Below are 15,599 nucleotides of genomic sequence, written 5' to 3' on the forward strand. Positions count from 1 at the left end.
GCATGCACAGAAAAAGAAACACTCTTGTTGACTACATACATGACTGGGGGTCTTTTGTGGCACTTCTTGTGGACCCCAGCATAGCTTTTATAACGTGTTCCTGGATGGCCCCATGTTCAGCTTATTTACATACCGACATTCAGCCAATCAGGGTGTCCCCAAGCACATGATGCTTCTGACCTGGACTGGGAGCTTGGCTCACACAGACCCCTGCACCCGTCTAGCAGCTGCAGGACGAGGGACATCTTCCTGCCCCACCCAACAAAAATCCTCACTGAAGAAGGGAAGTCATGCTGCAGAAGTTAATTTGTCCCCACAGCTGCTTCTAGGCTCTAAGAACCATCACTTCTGAGACTTGGAGCTCCAGTTGCATTGTTAATGACCTACAAACTTGCTGTGCAAGTGACCACTTTTAGTCTGAGTGGTCCCAAGCCCTCAGTGATTTTGAGCTGTAACACTTATCAGAGCTGTAGTGGCTCATGGCTAGCAAGCTGCTGCTACCACATGTTGAAACTCGTTTCATTTAAATCCCAAGTGGCAATCAATTTTACGTTTCTTCATTCTGTTTAAAAGTTGTTGATCTTAAACTGACCATACAGCAATCCCCTATTTGTACTCCTTGTTGTTTGCCAATCCATTCATGGAGGGAGTGGAACAAAAACCTGCTGGAGACATCAAATGACCCCCACAGACTGTTCCATTATGAGGTTAATCAATCACTTTAGCAGTAGCAGAAACGGAGTCACACCAACAATCAGATTGTCAGTGTGAAATGAAAGAGACAAAGATGGTTCAATGGGAGCTATGTGAGACTTCCTATGTTTTAATAGTTTTCAGAGCCACAGGATTTGGGAGCAAATCTACAGATTTGGAGGCAAGACTTCCGCTCCAGAGGGTCCAGTATGTGGAGGATCAACAGACTGAATAGGCCAATTTTCAAAATTATAAATCAATGGATCTGGGATGGGAAAATGGTCTGGTGGATAAAGGTTCTTGTTGCCAAGCAAAACAACATAAATTCAGTACTTGGGATCCACATGGTGGAAGAAAGAACCAAACTCCTAAAAGTCTCTAGGTGTCTTTTTGTCGCTCTCTGGCTCTTTCTCTTTCTCTCACACTTGTTTTCATGCTTGTGCGCGCGAGCACACACACACACACACACACACACACACTTGAACATTTATACATGCACACACACAAATATAAACGAATACTTAAAAACAACTTAATGAATCCGAATCTAATGAACTTGGCATGCTGATTTTTTTCTTGGTTGGTACCTATCATTCCCTTCTTTCATTCATGTTCTTTGGATGGGAATCTCCTTCCTCTGCTTGTCCTTTTCTGTATTTTGGGAGTGTATAGTTTGTGTTTTGCATAGGTTTGTGGCTAGAGAGAAATTCTGTATAGAAATAAATCACACCTCTAATTCTGAGCCACATATATTTAAGATAATATTTAGACAGGGTTTCAGATGTCAGACTTTAGAATTAGTGCTCGACAGAGGTAAGACCTCTGGGGCTACAGAGTTTTAATGAATACATTTTCAAATTTAAGAGGGACATAAATACAGATATCAAAAGAAGAAAGCTATGGAATTAATTTTATTTGGAAATAATGTCTATTAGGGCATTGTAAGTAAGTAAAGTTATACTTGGTGTCATGAGTGTGGGTCCTAATAAGAAGAAATGTTAAGGGCTTTCTCTTTCTACTCTCCCCACATAGTGAGAAGGCAGAGCCTACAAGAGAAGAGAGCCCTTACCAGAAACAATTTTATCTATCTCCATCTTGAATGTGCCCATCTCAAGCACTATGAGGAAGAACATGGAGTGTTTAAGCCTGTCTGTCTGGTATGTATCACAGTGACTTCTTAGGCACTCCCATTTACATTGCCATCCATCTAGGGATGCTGTCCAACCTCATGATGTACATTTAATTGACTTTAATGTTCTTGGCACATTATCATCCAACTCGCAATAGAAATGTTTTAAATACATTCTATTTATTTTCTGAAGTCTTTGGTTAGAATGCAAGCACTGGGAAGGCAGGGACACTTTGTTCATTTTCTATTTTATTGTCTATCGTGTCCCCAATGCATAAGGAAAAAATGCTGTATTTTCTTGTTTGTGAGTAGTCACCATTAAAGTTGAACCACCCTCAGAACTCAGGAGAGACAAAAACACATAGCAAAGAACACGAGCAGAAAAAAAAGTACAGATATCAATTAAAATTAGAACAAAAGGAATATAAGCCTGGCAAAATAATGTTATGCAATTGTGCAATTGCAGTACTAGCAAAAAAACAAAACAAAACAAAACCGGAAGGAATAAACAACAACAGAAAAAGCATGCCCCTTTCAATAGTGTATAAATCAAGAACCAGGCTGAAATTTTGTAAGAACAAATTGCTAGGAATCAGGAACACTTCCAAGAATTTTCAACGCATACTATTCTGTGGTCAGAGCAAGAAAGCAATTGTACTATTTGCTTTGTAGGGGAGTAAATACTCTGAAATCATAGACACAAAAACCACAAAAATTGTACTTATCGTATTTCAATTTATTTCCATGTAAATTGGCTGTTACATGCTGAGTTAGTACAAATAACTATAAAAACAATAATTAAGTGCATGGATAAATATAAAAATAAGTGCAGCCTATTAGAATACATGATTTCTAACTACAAGTCTTTGGATTGAGAAAGCACCACTTAACTCCCTATTTAAAATCTATCTGGCAACAAACTCACTGCCAAAAAACATATTTGGTACTGAATCAGATCAACCCACAGAACACACAATTGACATTTCAGAGGTGTATGTATGTTCAGCAACATACCAACATATTTCGACAAGCATTAAATGTCAAGCATTACTCATATGGGATATTAACACATTAATGTTTTCATTAAAAAAGAAAGATCTCTTTCCTCATTATATTACATGGCAAATCTGTCAAATAAATTATTGTAAAGTAGTTTAAGCTAAGCTTTATAACACTGAAATTATATAATTCAGGGCAAATAACCTTTAAAATGAAAGACAAATGGCAAAATTTAAGGGCATTTAATTTGCATAAAGGTAAAGTTAACTGTCTTTCCCTAGTTACATATTTCATACCTGCCATATTAGGTTCTCAACACCTGTATAGGCCAGTTTTGTTTTTTAATGCTATCTTCCTAGATGGCCTTATAAGAATAGGTAAGTATGCTGATAGAAACATTGAAACACTGGAGTAGTCTTGTAGCTTCTATGTTCTCTGCTTCTTCTTTGAAATGAACACTTGGGTGTCTAAAACTGATATGCAGTTCTTAGACTCTCAGAAATTAATTCAAGAGACTTTCTTTGGGTAAACATTCATAGTGGTCTTGGAATAAACTACAGGACAGTTGACTTAACACAGTGTGTGATTTTTGTCTCGCTTGTCTTTGGATATAGCATTAATAGTTGACACTGGAATTAATGGTGTTAACTTTCTGTGCATTAAAATTATACTATAAATACTTAAATACATTCAAATTTAATTTATCAGACAATACTGTCTCAGCATTAACAACAAAACAGAACAAATCATCAATTGATTAGCTATAATGATTTTAATGTCAGTGATGATCCATAATCTACAACAAATTTAAAATGTTTATAATGCATGAGCTCAATTATAGGCCAAACTTTCATAGTAAACTGTCAATTTATATGTACCATAATACATTTCTTTCATGATTATATGGCAGGGACCAATGGATTGAGAATATCGCCACCATGCACCTTTAGAATAATGCAAATGGATGATGCAGAATAAAACTAATTTTAATAAGGAAGCTATTTGCAATTCTCCTTTGACCTCCTCATGAAACCATATATGTCAGCTTACTTGTGACTAACCAAATTAGCAATGAGGAGACTATGGCTTTGTGAACCAATACTGTTTTTTAGTTTGTTTCAGTAAAAATTAAAGTGATTATGAAATTAAAGTGACTATTTGGAACACTATTTTTGGCATTTTAATTTTATTATTTCATCTTACCAAAGTCAGAGATGCTAAAATGAAGAATCATATGAATGTTTACCACACACTTGTTGAGGAATATTTCAAAATATCACTTGGACAGGAGTTAAAATTTGCTCTTACAGATGCCCTTGAGAACCACTAAATGAACAGTACTTAATTTCTATTTTTAACTTGCTTTTCAAACCCCCTTTGTGGTACCTTGCTTTTCTTAAAGTATTAGTCTCTAGAATAGTTTAAATGCCATTAAGAATAAAGCATAACTATAATCTGTAGCTTCTTATATAAGTTAATTTGTTAGAAAATTGTGAAATTGCATACTTGCATATAGTTAAAAATGAAATATATAAGCATGAAAAATAATGTTTACACTTCTATCTGCCCCTTGGTATTGTCAATTACCCTGTTGTCTTTGTAAAGTTACAGATAATCACATACAAGTTCACCTCTAACAAAAGAAAATGGAAATATACCAGGGAGATCTATCTGCCATCTGTCTGTGATATATCTATTTTGGTATAGATAAATAACCTATTACATTTTATTGATTCGTCTCTCAAATTTAGAAAATTGACAATTTCTAAAGTTAATCTTGTACCAAAATAGCATAAAACCATTCTACTCCTGATATTTTGTCATCTAAAAATCCTATCTGAAAAATATTAGATAACGAATTCTCATAGTCTCTGATTGCACTAAAAATATGGTTGAAAACAGGACATCTTAAGGTGGCAATGTAGACCTGAGAGCTATCTGATTGTATGTCCAAATGTTTTTCAGTATTCACAACTAAGAATTCAGTATTCACAGAACTCAGCTTTACTAAAACACCAGTTGTCTTCCATATTCGAAAGCATAGTTGCATACATGAACACTGTCAGAGTGATTGTGTTGATGGGTATTGATGTCAATCTCTTCTAGTTTGTCTTCTTTCCAATTGCTTTATTTCTGTGGATTTCATTCCTCACTGTATATGGTGATACATTATCTTACAAGTGTTGAAGTAACTTTGGTGTAAAAAAAACTATGGGAAAACGGCACATTCATTAACTTCTTTTTATGTATTAATTAGATGATCTTAATTTTTTACAAATGGCTCATAAATAGTCCAAACCACTTCTGATCAAAATGTTCCTCTGTTTGTTAGCATACAACAAAATAGAAATAAGACCATATAGACTATTCTCATAAAAGGAAATAAGTGTCTTTACTACTTAGTAAAATAACGTTATGTGCATATTGATCCCTATATAAAATAACCGAATGAATGTTTATAAAGAAAGATTAGAAGAATAAGAGGTCTGCAAGCCATGACCAGTGGCTATGCAGCTGATAACCCATATCATTCTTGTTGAAATAGAGGTCATATGCAGCATCCATACACCAAAATGTGTGCAAAATGCCAGTATCTGGCCCTTCAGGACATTTGTTGAAGATGAGATGTTCACTTCATCACACGGGCCTCAGACTTCACTGTGATCACTGACTTTGTTCAAATTCTAAAAGAGAATAGGAAGAAATAACTGCACATTACTCACAGTATCTCCTAATCAGTACTATAGTAAAAGAATGGCAGGAACAGAAGCCAACCAAAAGTCATGGTTAGGAAATGGACATTCTCAGAGATATGAGAGTACAGCCATGTGGGAGGCTGCTCCAAATCCAAGGTCCAATGGCTGACTGTAACAAGGTAAATGGTGGAACTTCCTTTGGCCTTGATTTTCCTAGCTAAAAACTGGCTAAATGAGAGTATATACCTCATATGGAGTGGCAAATTTACTTAATTAGTATGAGTAAGGCCTTTAGAATATTCTAGAACACAGTAGATAAATTAATACACATCAATAAAAGCATTATTTGGAACCTACATACTGTTCTGACTGAAGATGGCAGGCTCACTATGGGAAGCACTAACACTATCCTAAGGAAGAGGAGGGCAAAATGATTCAAGTTACAGGAAAACTGCGGGAAACCACAGATCTGGGAATCATTGTAAAGCTAAACCAAAAGGCCCAATATTGTATAATAATGTGTGTATTTGAAGTCATGTGACCACCAGACTGTGTATATGATGTTTCAAAAGATGATAATATAAACAAACACAGTGACAAGAGTATCTGGACACAAGCATATATTTAAAATCTATATTTAGTATCTCTACATTGGAAAAAACCAAGAGCAAATTTAAGGCAGTGGATCTCAGAAAGCCATAAAAGCAAAGAATCTGCACTTGATAGGTGACTTTCAAATTCTCTAAGCCATGACAACATTAGAAGATACAAATTATTTAGCAAATGTTCATAATTTGCCCACAAAGTTGAACAGAATCATTCTTTTACTTACAATAAAAGTGTCAGAAGCAAAGGGAATGGATATTATAGATTTTTTTATATCAGTAGGAGGGAAATGGCTGCAATCCTTCCATAGCCCTTGATTCTGTATGCTAGTTTTTCTTACAATCCCTGCTTGACAGTTAACCAGCTCACCTTATTTGACTGGATGGTATTTATTGCAGCAGATACTGAGTCAAAAAAAATTGGCTTCTCAGTGTCTAGGTCTCCACAGTATGTCATTGCTTTTATCAAGGATGCTGCAAGAAAGCAGAGGCTACCTGAAGACGAGTGGAGCAGCATAGAGGCCTCACTTGATGGTAGTGGATGACACACTCTTACCTGTGCAGTTGGCCAAGAACACATCGACACCCCTGCTCTTGCAATCTAGGTAAAGCTGGAAGAATTAAAAGAGCACACTCTCGGTTAGTTCAGAAACTCAGTTTGGGGTGGGGAAAGAGGATAATTCCTGGGGAAAACAAACGATAAAAGCAATGTTTCTGAAGTCAAACCACCAGAGGGAGGCATTGTTACACAGTTAAGACATGCCCAGCAAGCTCTAAAAGACTCATACAGTGAAACATTATTCTACAGAGACTAAATTTGTCTGCTCATATTACCATTTCTTTAGAAAATGAAAACAGTTTTTTTTCTTCCCTGTAAGAATGATATAAGATTGCTTTCAACATCTTTTATTGAAAGTCAAGGACCAACCTGTGGAAGTGATGAAGGCTGCTGGCTTGCTAACTCTAATACTTTAGGAATATTTCATTGGCTCAGTAAATCTCAGCTATTAAACCTCATTATACCCTGAGCCAATGTTTCCAGTTTTAAAAGTCCATCACAGTGGAATGCACTGGGACCTTGACTCTTATGTCCTAGACAACTCAACCAGAAACAATTTATGAACAATTGATCTTAAATTCAGCAAAAGCAAATAAAGCTCACTTAAAGTGTATGTAAAGGGTCATTTATAGTTGGATGGAACTGGTTATACAATAGTGATGCATCTTATATACAAGACACAGACAGCTACATTTACAGTATCTTGAATGTATTGTAACCATGCACATCGTAGATACATAATTTCTCTCATCCTTCTCCATCAGCAAGTCATTATTTCAAAACGAGAATTGTAGATTGATCAGAGTTGTGCCAATTTGATTATAAATGAGAAACACAAAACATGAAACATGGGCTCTGACTCTGACATTGAATGAGTAGCTCCTGCTTCTGGAAGTACTTCAAGGTGACCTCTCACTGTTTGACTTTTTCAAAAGCCCAGTGGAGCACAAACACTTTGCGATTATGGGTGACTTGTTGATGTTGATAAATACAATCTCCAATTCACCGACCTCTACCCCCATCCCTGTCCCCAGTGAAAGAATAAATAGAAGTCACCCAGTTCCTTTCAATCCACAACTCCAGGATCAATGTTTTTCATGTTGCAGTAACTAAATATAGAGGGTTGCTACAATTCAGAGAGGCAGGCAAGACTGGAGGGGCATTGCTGCTCTCACCTCTAGACTCTGTCCCAAAGTAGCTGCAACCAAAAAATAATCTTTCTTGCAAATATATTGTTTGTACTTTAAGAAATGGTTTTAAAACTTGTGTGTGTGTGTATGGGTGCGTATATATTAGCTACTACTGTGTGTGTGCTTGTGTCACTAATAAACACATGACAGCACATGATGGAGATGTTTAAAAATGGAGTGGGTTAATTCTTTTCATGTTTATGTAGGTTCTGGAGATCAACTCAACATGTCAGTCTTACCTGGCAAGTACTTTTATACTCCAGGGAATTTCACCATGGCGAGAAATGACTTTTTAAAGTGAGAGAAGCAATACTAAGTGTTGCCATTTCTGAGTGCTTACTAACTATGCTGGCCATGTCGATACTTAGTATTTCCTGTGCATAGAAAAGCAAACAAATGGGGCCCAGGGAAATGGCTCAGTAGGTACAGCACTTGGCACAGATGCATATAGGCCTGAGTTTGAACTCTCAGAACACACAGAAAAGCTGGATGCAGTAGGTAGGACACTGGTCCTGAGGCGAGAAGGGAGGCAAAGACATGAAAAGTCACTGTAAATCACACATCACCTACCCAGCATACAACGAAGAGACACTGTCTCAAACAAGGTTGAAAACAAGGACTGAAACCTGAGGTTGCACTTTGACATACACATATGTCATTCATGTGTCCACACTCACACATATGACCACACACATGTAGGGAGATAGAAAAAATAAAAATAGACTTTATCTCCAAGCATGGACCTAGTATTGGCTGATACATGAATCCAGAACGTTTGTATCTTTAAAGCCTATGTTCTTTATTATATTATATTATATTATATTATATTATAATGTAGCCATGATGCAATAAAAAAGTAGTAACATGGATTAAAAAAATGAAAACAGGCACAAAACTGCTAGTTTTGTATACATAATGAAAAATACTTGTCAAGTGCAAGTATGATTTTCCTGCTGATTAAAAAAAAGAAACTATCAATTTTCTTAATTCAGCTTATAGAATTTTTAATCCATTGCCATGATTCAGGGAAAACAAAACAAATCCCTTCATTCATTAGCAGGCCCAATGCCTGGATTGCTTGATTCATCTTAATGTCAGCCTTCTACCTTAAGCTCAAGAGCAGAGGATATTTTGTCTTCTTCTTCTTCACCAACTCTAAGGAGTGTTTTCAAACATCTGGAGAGGGTAACTAATAATTTCAGTCACAAATTTAAATGCACTTCAATAACAGCAGCAAATCCACATGCAGGCCTATCATGGTGGAGGGTACAGAGAGTGACTTGGTTTTTTCCAGCACTGTCCCTGGACTACACCTGCAGCAGTCTCCTGTGAGTGTTTAAAAGGAAGACTTGGAACCAGAGTCTGGCCTCAGAAATTGAATTTTAGGTGCACTTAGGAATTTAAGCACATTTTCCTGGACTCAGACAATACAGAGAAAAGAAAAATACCAGCCATAAAGGCCATCCAGTGAAGAGAGGCTAGGTACCTAAACCTGACTTGCACCATGCACATAGCCGGAGTTCAACAGATCCAGCAGGATACCCAGACTTTCCAGATATAGACAGTCCCCTCAAAACACTGACACTCACATCGTCCTGGACAGAGATTCTTAATTTGACCTTCCATTGTGTGGAATGTGAAAGGTGGGAAATCTCAAAGTAAATTTAAAATACAAATGCAGAAATACAAAATATATAGGATCTCAGTCAAAAATCCACAGTGTAAAGCTGTACCACACTGATTAATCTGAACTCGATCGATCAATTTTTCTGTTCATCAATTTATATATTTATTCAGGAGATTGAACCCAAGGCTTCTATTGATAGTCAATACTCTGTCACTGAACTAGAGCCCCAGAGCTAACACAACAACAACAGCAGCAACAACAACCAAAACAAAAGCCGAGGATCAGGTAGAGAGAAAGAATAAAAGAGGGAACCTCTGTGTGGTTCAAGCTCCCATTACAAAGCGGTTCCCAGCCACAGCATGAGTGGGGGAGTGGAGAGAGCAGTTGCACTGAGTGGGACAAGCTGAAGCAGAGTTGAGGGAGGGTTAGCAGGGAGACACAGCCAGTATCTTGAGGTGGCTTTTCTCTCCATTCTAGGAACATTGAAAACTCACTTCCTGGCAGATATGACTCCCTTACCACTCAAATCTCAGTCTCCTCACTCCTCCAACTTGGAGCCCTTACCCCTTACGTCTAGAATCCAGATGGGTCTTCTGAAACAAACCTACTAAAGTATAAGGCACACTGTTCTATGTGTTTAGCGGTTTAGACTCTGTAGCTGAGGAATACTCCTGCTACTGAAGAGGAGGGAAGAAATCAGGCCTGACTCAAGTTGTGTAGATACCTCAACAAGTGTAGAGACTCCCGTGTAGTCGAAAAAAGTCAAGCCATTGCAATCCAGGACCAAAGAACACTTCTCACAGGGGCAGGGTTGGGAAGTTTCCTCTGTAGGAGACACAGAAACTCTAGTCAGAATATGTAGGTTTCTGCTGCCAACTTGGTTGAATGATAGCAAAGCAACAGGTGCCTCGCTGCTAATAGTAATTCTGAACATTTTCATTCTTACAAATTTCAGTTTGTTACCCATTACTTCTGAGCTCTGTTGCTTGTTTGTTGTTAATGTTGTTTTTATTATACTCACCTGGGAAGTTTAAATGAGTCTGAAAGGATATCTAGCAAGTTAACTCTAAGCATAGTGTAGACATTCTGAATGGTGCACTATCGAATCAGCTGCTTCTTTTGTGCATAGGTCCAGAGTAAGAGCCCTGTTTTGTGAGGTCTGAAGCTCATACACATCAGTTTATTTGTTAAAGCAAAAGTCCAAAGCTCGGGAGTATTCCACAGCTGTAGAGGTGATCTGTGCTAACATTAATTTTCAGTTAGTTCACAGTAAATCTGCATGAACAGAGCCCCAAGTTCACCACAGCCCTATAAAAAACAACCACAACCAACTAAACAGCATGAGCCTGTTGTATAGAAATGAAAACAGGTGATCAGAAAATATGAAGCATACTGAAAATTGTTACTTGAGAATCATTGTCAGGAAAACACTACTGGTGTATTTGAAAAGTCTTGTCCAGATAAATGATTTGTTTTCAACTTACAATTTCAGATCATTTAACTAACTAACTAAATTAACTACAGGGAATGTAATATGTCTGGGAATCCTTTAAATACGCAGTGGATAATAACAAGTATGAGTCAGAGCCTATTCTTTTCTTCAAGGAGCTAATAATTTGGACAAACGGATATAGACATGGTTGAAGATTAAATAAAACAAAGAAAGAAACAGTGGGAACTTACAAAATGGAGGAAATCTCCTTGAAGTGATCAAGGAGTGCTTGCTTCACTTTCAGTCTTGACAGAAATGCCTGTCGGGCCCCAGGGGCATTCAAACACATGAGTGCCCAGGACCCCCTACTCCTCCAGCTCCTTCCTGTGTCTACTGGATGCCTAGCACTGCAGTCCTGCCTTATGCTTCCCTGTTCTCCCAGAAAAAGAATGCAAAGCATTCTTGGAGACTTCCACTGTCCTTCCATTGACCAAGACATTCATCATCAGCTCAAACAAGGTAGAAAGCAGTTACAACTTAGGTCGTCCCAAGTAGGTGTCTTTTGTCGTGTACCATTAAAAAAACCACAAGACTTCACTCCCTAGCACAGGGATTCTTGTTTATTCTCTCCCATAAATTATGCCCCTGGTTAAGAAATGGGAAAGAATTGAAATGCAGGGACAATTAAAATGTTCATCCTAAGTAAAGAAGATCTGTACTACTTCACAGTGGAATGCTGATCTGGTCATAAATATATTTTTATACAGTGTAGAAACATTTTATCCTCTCAAAACAATTCAGTCTTGGGTAATTAAAAACAAATCTGTGTGTGGAACACATATGATATATGTATATACATATAAGACTAGATATTTCTTATTAGGCTAGATACTAAACATTTAGTAAGACTAATCATGTTCATAGCATACACTAGGACTCAGTATTTGGGAGTTTCCTATGAAAATCCTTTTGAACATATTGGTTTTAGAAAATGAAATGGTATGTGTCTTGTTTACAGCAGCAGTATGTGAGAATAACTCATACCACTTGGGTATGTGTTTCCCTGCTCCACTCTTGTTGATCACAGTAGAAATATTTATGTCACACACATAGGCAAGTGCTATGACTCTACCCATATTCCCTGCTCCAAAAATTGTTTGTTAAAGAATTACCAGGACAACCACTGCTTAAAGATCAGTGCTTTTACTACCCAATAGCCTTGATTAAGTGAATGACTAATCCATGAAAATATTTGTGGTTGGAGCTTAAAAGGGCAGTGATGACAAAATTGGTGTGAATATTGGAGGGAAGTCTTGTGGTTTCACTAACGTGCACGACAAAACACACTTTATTCTTGTGCTCAGTATTGTTCTGATTAAATGGTATAAAAAACATGTATTTCAAATTAAGTGATACTGTATAGTGTCATTGCTAAAAATTGTCTTCAAAATATTCAATATTCAACTCCAAAATAGAAAACTACTGAATTATAACGTTTTCTAGTCTCTTAATGTCCATGTTCTTCCTACAAACCTTCCTCTGGGAGGTTGTTCCTGTGATGCAGCGGTGCACCAGGTGATCAACATTGTCACTTAATTTGAAATATATATTTTTATGTAAGCTATTTCAAAGAAATCAACTAATAGCACCCCTTTTAAACAAAAATAGAATCCTAATGGTGACATTTCTGATCCACTGAGCTAAAAACTTAAATACAATGGACATTTCTGAAAACTTCCAAAAATAATAAAAATTTTCGTTTGCCCATATCTCCTCAGCCTTGTCATTGCAATAAATTATGGATATAACCTTGTTTTCCATGCATCTAAGAAAATCAAATAGCACAATTGGAATCGAATCATCCTAGATAAAACTAAAGAGAATGCAAGCTAATAGCTATAAGCATATAAGGTAAGCTTGGAGCATTGCAAAAGGGAGACTAATCTATTTCCACAGGGCAGGTGGTAAGTGATGGGCTTCATCCTCAACAACAAGAAAAGAAAAAAAAACAGAGGCATTAACCATCAGGTGTGTGTGAGCAATTAAACCCAGATTGTGGACAACAGCTCTTTCTTGTTGAATACTCATTAACCCCTTTAATTAAACAATATTCAAAGTTGCATAAGGAGTGTTTTCCATTTACTTCAAAAGATTCCGACAGTCAGTGAGTCAATTGTAATTTTTTAAAGTATCTTCTGTTGGTATCAATTAACTATTGAGAAACAGAATTCTCTCTTGAATTTCTAAGGGAATAATAGAACAAGAGCTATTTAGAAGAAACAATACTCTCTTTGGGAAAAGGTGAGGTTTTTACTGAACATTTCATTCACAGGTCTGCTCTCTCATTAATCCCAGCAGTCAATGAAGACAGATGCAGTGTGAATTTAAGCACCCTGTTAGGAGATGTAAGTGCGGTGGTGAACAGAGTGATGATGGCGCCTGCCTTCAATACACCAGTAGTCAAACGGAAAATAGTCAGCCCAGCTTGTAACTTACGAAAGCTGGAGAAGATGACAGAAAGTGCAAAAGAGGAACCAGAAACAACTGACAACGTCCCCCAACCCCCACAAACGCCTCCAAAGTTTACTTCCTCATCCTCAGGATCTGTGAATGTGCTACCTTCCAGGGCAACAAGAACTTTGCAGATTTGACTAAATTCTCGATGTTAGTATCGGGAGGTTATCCTAGACTATCCAGGGGTAAGGATATTCAGAGTCAGAGATGATGAAGGGATCAGAGTGACCTGAAGATGCCTCGCCTGACTTGAAAATTAATGGCAGCATGAACCAAGGAACGCAGACGGACCAAGTTGGAAAGGGGCAGGGAGTTTTCCCATTGCACCTCTAAAAGAAGTATATCCCAACCATAAAAGCAATGCTGTGCTCAAGGGACTCACTTGGAACCTTGTCACTACACTATAATGTAATAAATGTGGGCTGCTTTAAGGCCCTGGGCTTAGGATAATTGCTATAGCAGTGATGGAGGTTTATATCCCTGAGTTTTTTATTTGAGGGTTAAGAGTAGGGGAAGGATTTAAGGAAGATGGAAGCTTGCTTCAACTTTGGGGTCCATGACAGCAGAAGCCACCTCTACTTTTTTAATCACTGAGTATGCAGCATCACTTACCATTCCTAAGTCAAGTAATCTTAAAAGAATACATGAAATATTTGCCAGTGGATAACAACATGAAAACTGAATGCATATAAAAAAGCAAGGGTTATATGAGCAGAGACTTGGAGGTGGTAGAAGCCCACACGGCAAGTTCACCATGGCAATAGACTCTATGGGACTCCTGTTAGCAATATCATCAGATACCCTAAAATACTAAACATATTTCTGGAAGATCTTTTTCACAAGTTAACAATTATAGTTTTCATTCAGAAAATACCAAGGCTTCCATCTTTCCAGCTTCTCATTTATGTAAATAGTTTTTTCTGTTTGTTTATTCTGTTGAATGTCAACTCTACATCTGAAAAGGTTGTTAGATAAGGGGAATTTTTTGACTCACTTCTCCTTTACCCAGTGCTTTTCTTGCTCCATGTCTCCCCTTGATTGAGTCTCTTTGGGTCCTATTCTTTATCACTTAAACCAGCTGATATCTCCTAGGTGCCTGCACATCACATTTAACTTACTGTCCTGTAAATTAAATACAGCTTCCCTTAAAGGCACACCTGGATTCTGTTTCGTTCCCAGTTTGAAAATTTTAAGCTTTGTGTCATCGTTTGTCTCACAACAGAAAAAAAGCGATCTGAGCGTCATGTTGATTCATTTTGAAGGAAATTAAGGACAGCTGGCATCACAGAGGTGATAACCATAAGGTAGTGAGCCCCAAAAAGGTTTAGCTATGAAACTGGGAACAAGATCATACAAGTCTTAGAAAGGAGGGGGCACAGTGGTGTGACTGAATAGGGGGCAGGAAGGAGGAGGAAGGGAAGGAGGAAAAACAAGCTTGCTGATGACTAAGGATAAATTGGAGTGCCCAAAGAAATGAGAAAATGAAGATGGTGAATGAATAGAGAAGTTTTCTATCAGCACCATATACTTTAATATGTATTTCCTTATAATCTACCTCTTTCTCGATTTCCTACTATTTCTTCTTAGATAATATGTAAATATAAGGAGTATTTATTAATGAGACTCATTAAATACAATGAGACTCTGAGGTTATTTTCTTGTTCTAAACTTATTTCTATTAAAAGCTTACAGTTTAGGAGCTGATGAGATGTGAGATGTCTTAGTGGTTAAGAGCCTGTACCATTCCTTAGACGGGACCTGAGCCTGGTTCCTAGAAGTCCTTAGAAGGTGGCTCACAACTGCCTATAAGTCCACGTATAGGGAGTCAATGTTGTCTTCTGGCCCATTGCAGGTAACTGTATTCATGTGTACATGCCCCACCCTTAACCTCCTCCCACACTTACACAAAGAGCTGGAGTCAGACCTCATATCATGCTTATGAATCATGCTCACATTCACTGCAACAGATTTTTAAATTTTTTTTCTTCTCCTTGTCCTTTTTCTTTCTCACCAACTAATGATATTACAACCATATAATGTATAATTCAATATCAACCTGTTGGTAATTTAGCCTTCTGGTTAGATATGATTTTGATTTTATTCATTCTGTCTTTTACCACCTAGCTGTTGTAGGTACTGCTCTGTGATGTCACTC

The 15,599-nt window shown here is 37.4% G+C and overlaps 1 protein-coding gene across 4 annotated transcripts in view; it reads right to left on the bottom strand.

Annotated features, from left to right (window-relative positions):
• Positions 1 to 2,537: 2,537 nt before the first annotated feature.
• Slc26a7 (solute carrier family 26 member 7) overlaps positions 2,538 to 15,599 on the bottom strand; it is a 112,193-nt gene continuing 99,131 nt past the window's right edge. For all 4 annotated transcript variants that reach the window (XM_040741155.1, XM_040741152.1, XM_013110969.3 and 1 more), the window contains 4 exons: positions 10,223 to 10,323; positions 6,679 to 6,733; positions 6,493 to 6,596; positions 2,538 to 5,505 (listed from right to left, as the gene is read on the bottom strand). In XM_040741155.1, the coding sequence (XP_040597089.1) occupies positions 5,470 to 5,505; positions 6,493 to 6,596; positions 6,679 to 6,733; positions 10,223 to 10,323 (296 nt within the window). In that variant the 3' untranslated portion in view covers positions 2,538 to 5,469. The remainder of the gene's footprint in view (positions 5,506 to 6,492; positions 6,597 to 6,678; positions 6,734 to 10,222; positions 10,324 to 15,599) is intronic.

This window comes from Mesocricetus auratus, unplaced genomic scaffold (assembly GCF_017639785.1).
Source record: "Mesocricetus auratus isolate SY011 unplaced genomic scaffold, BCM_Maur_2.0 Super-Scaffold_6730, whole genome shotgun sequence".
Classification (NCBI taxonomy): domain Eukaryota; kingdom Metazoa; phylum Chordata; class Mammalia; order Rodentia; family Cricetidae; genus Mesocricetus; species Mesocricetus auratus.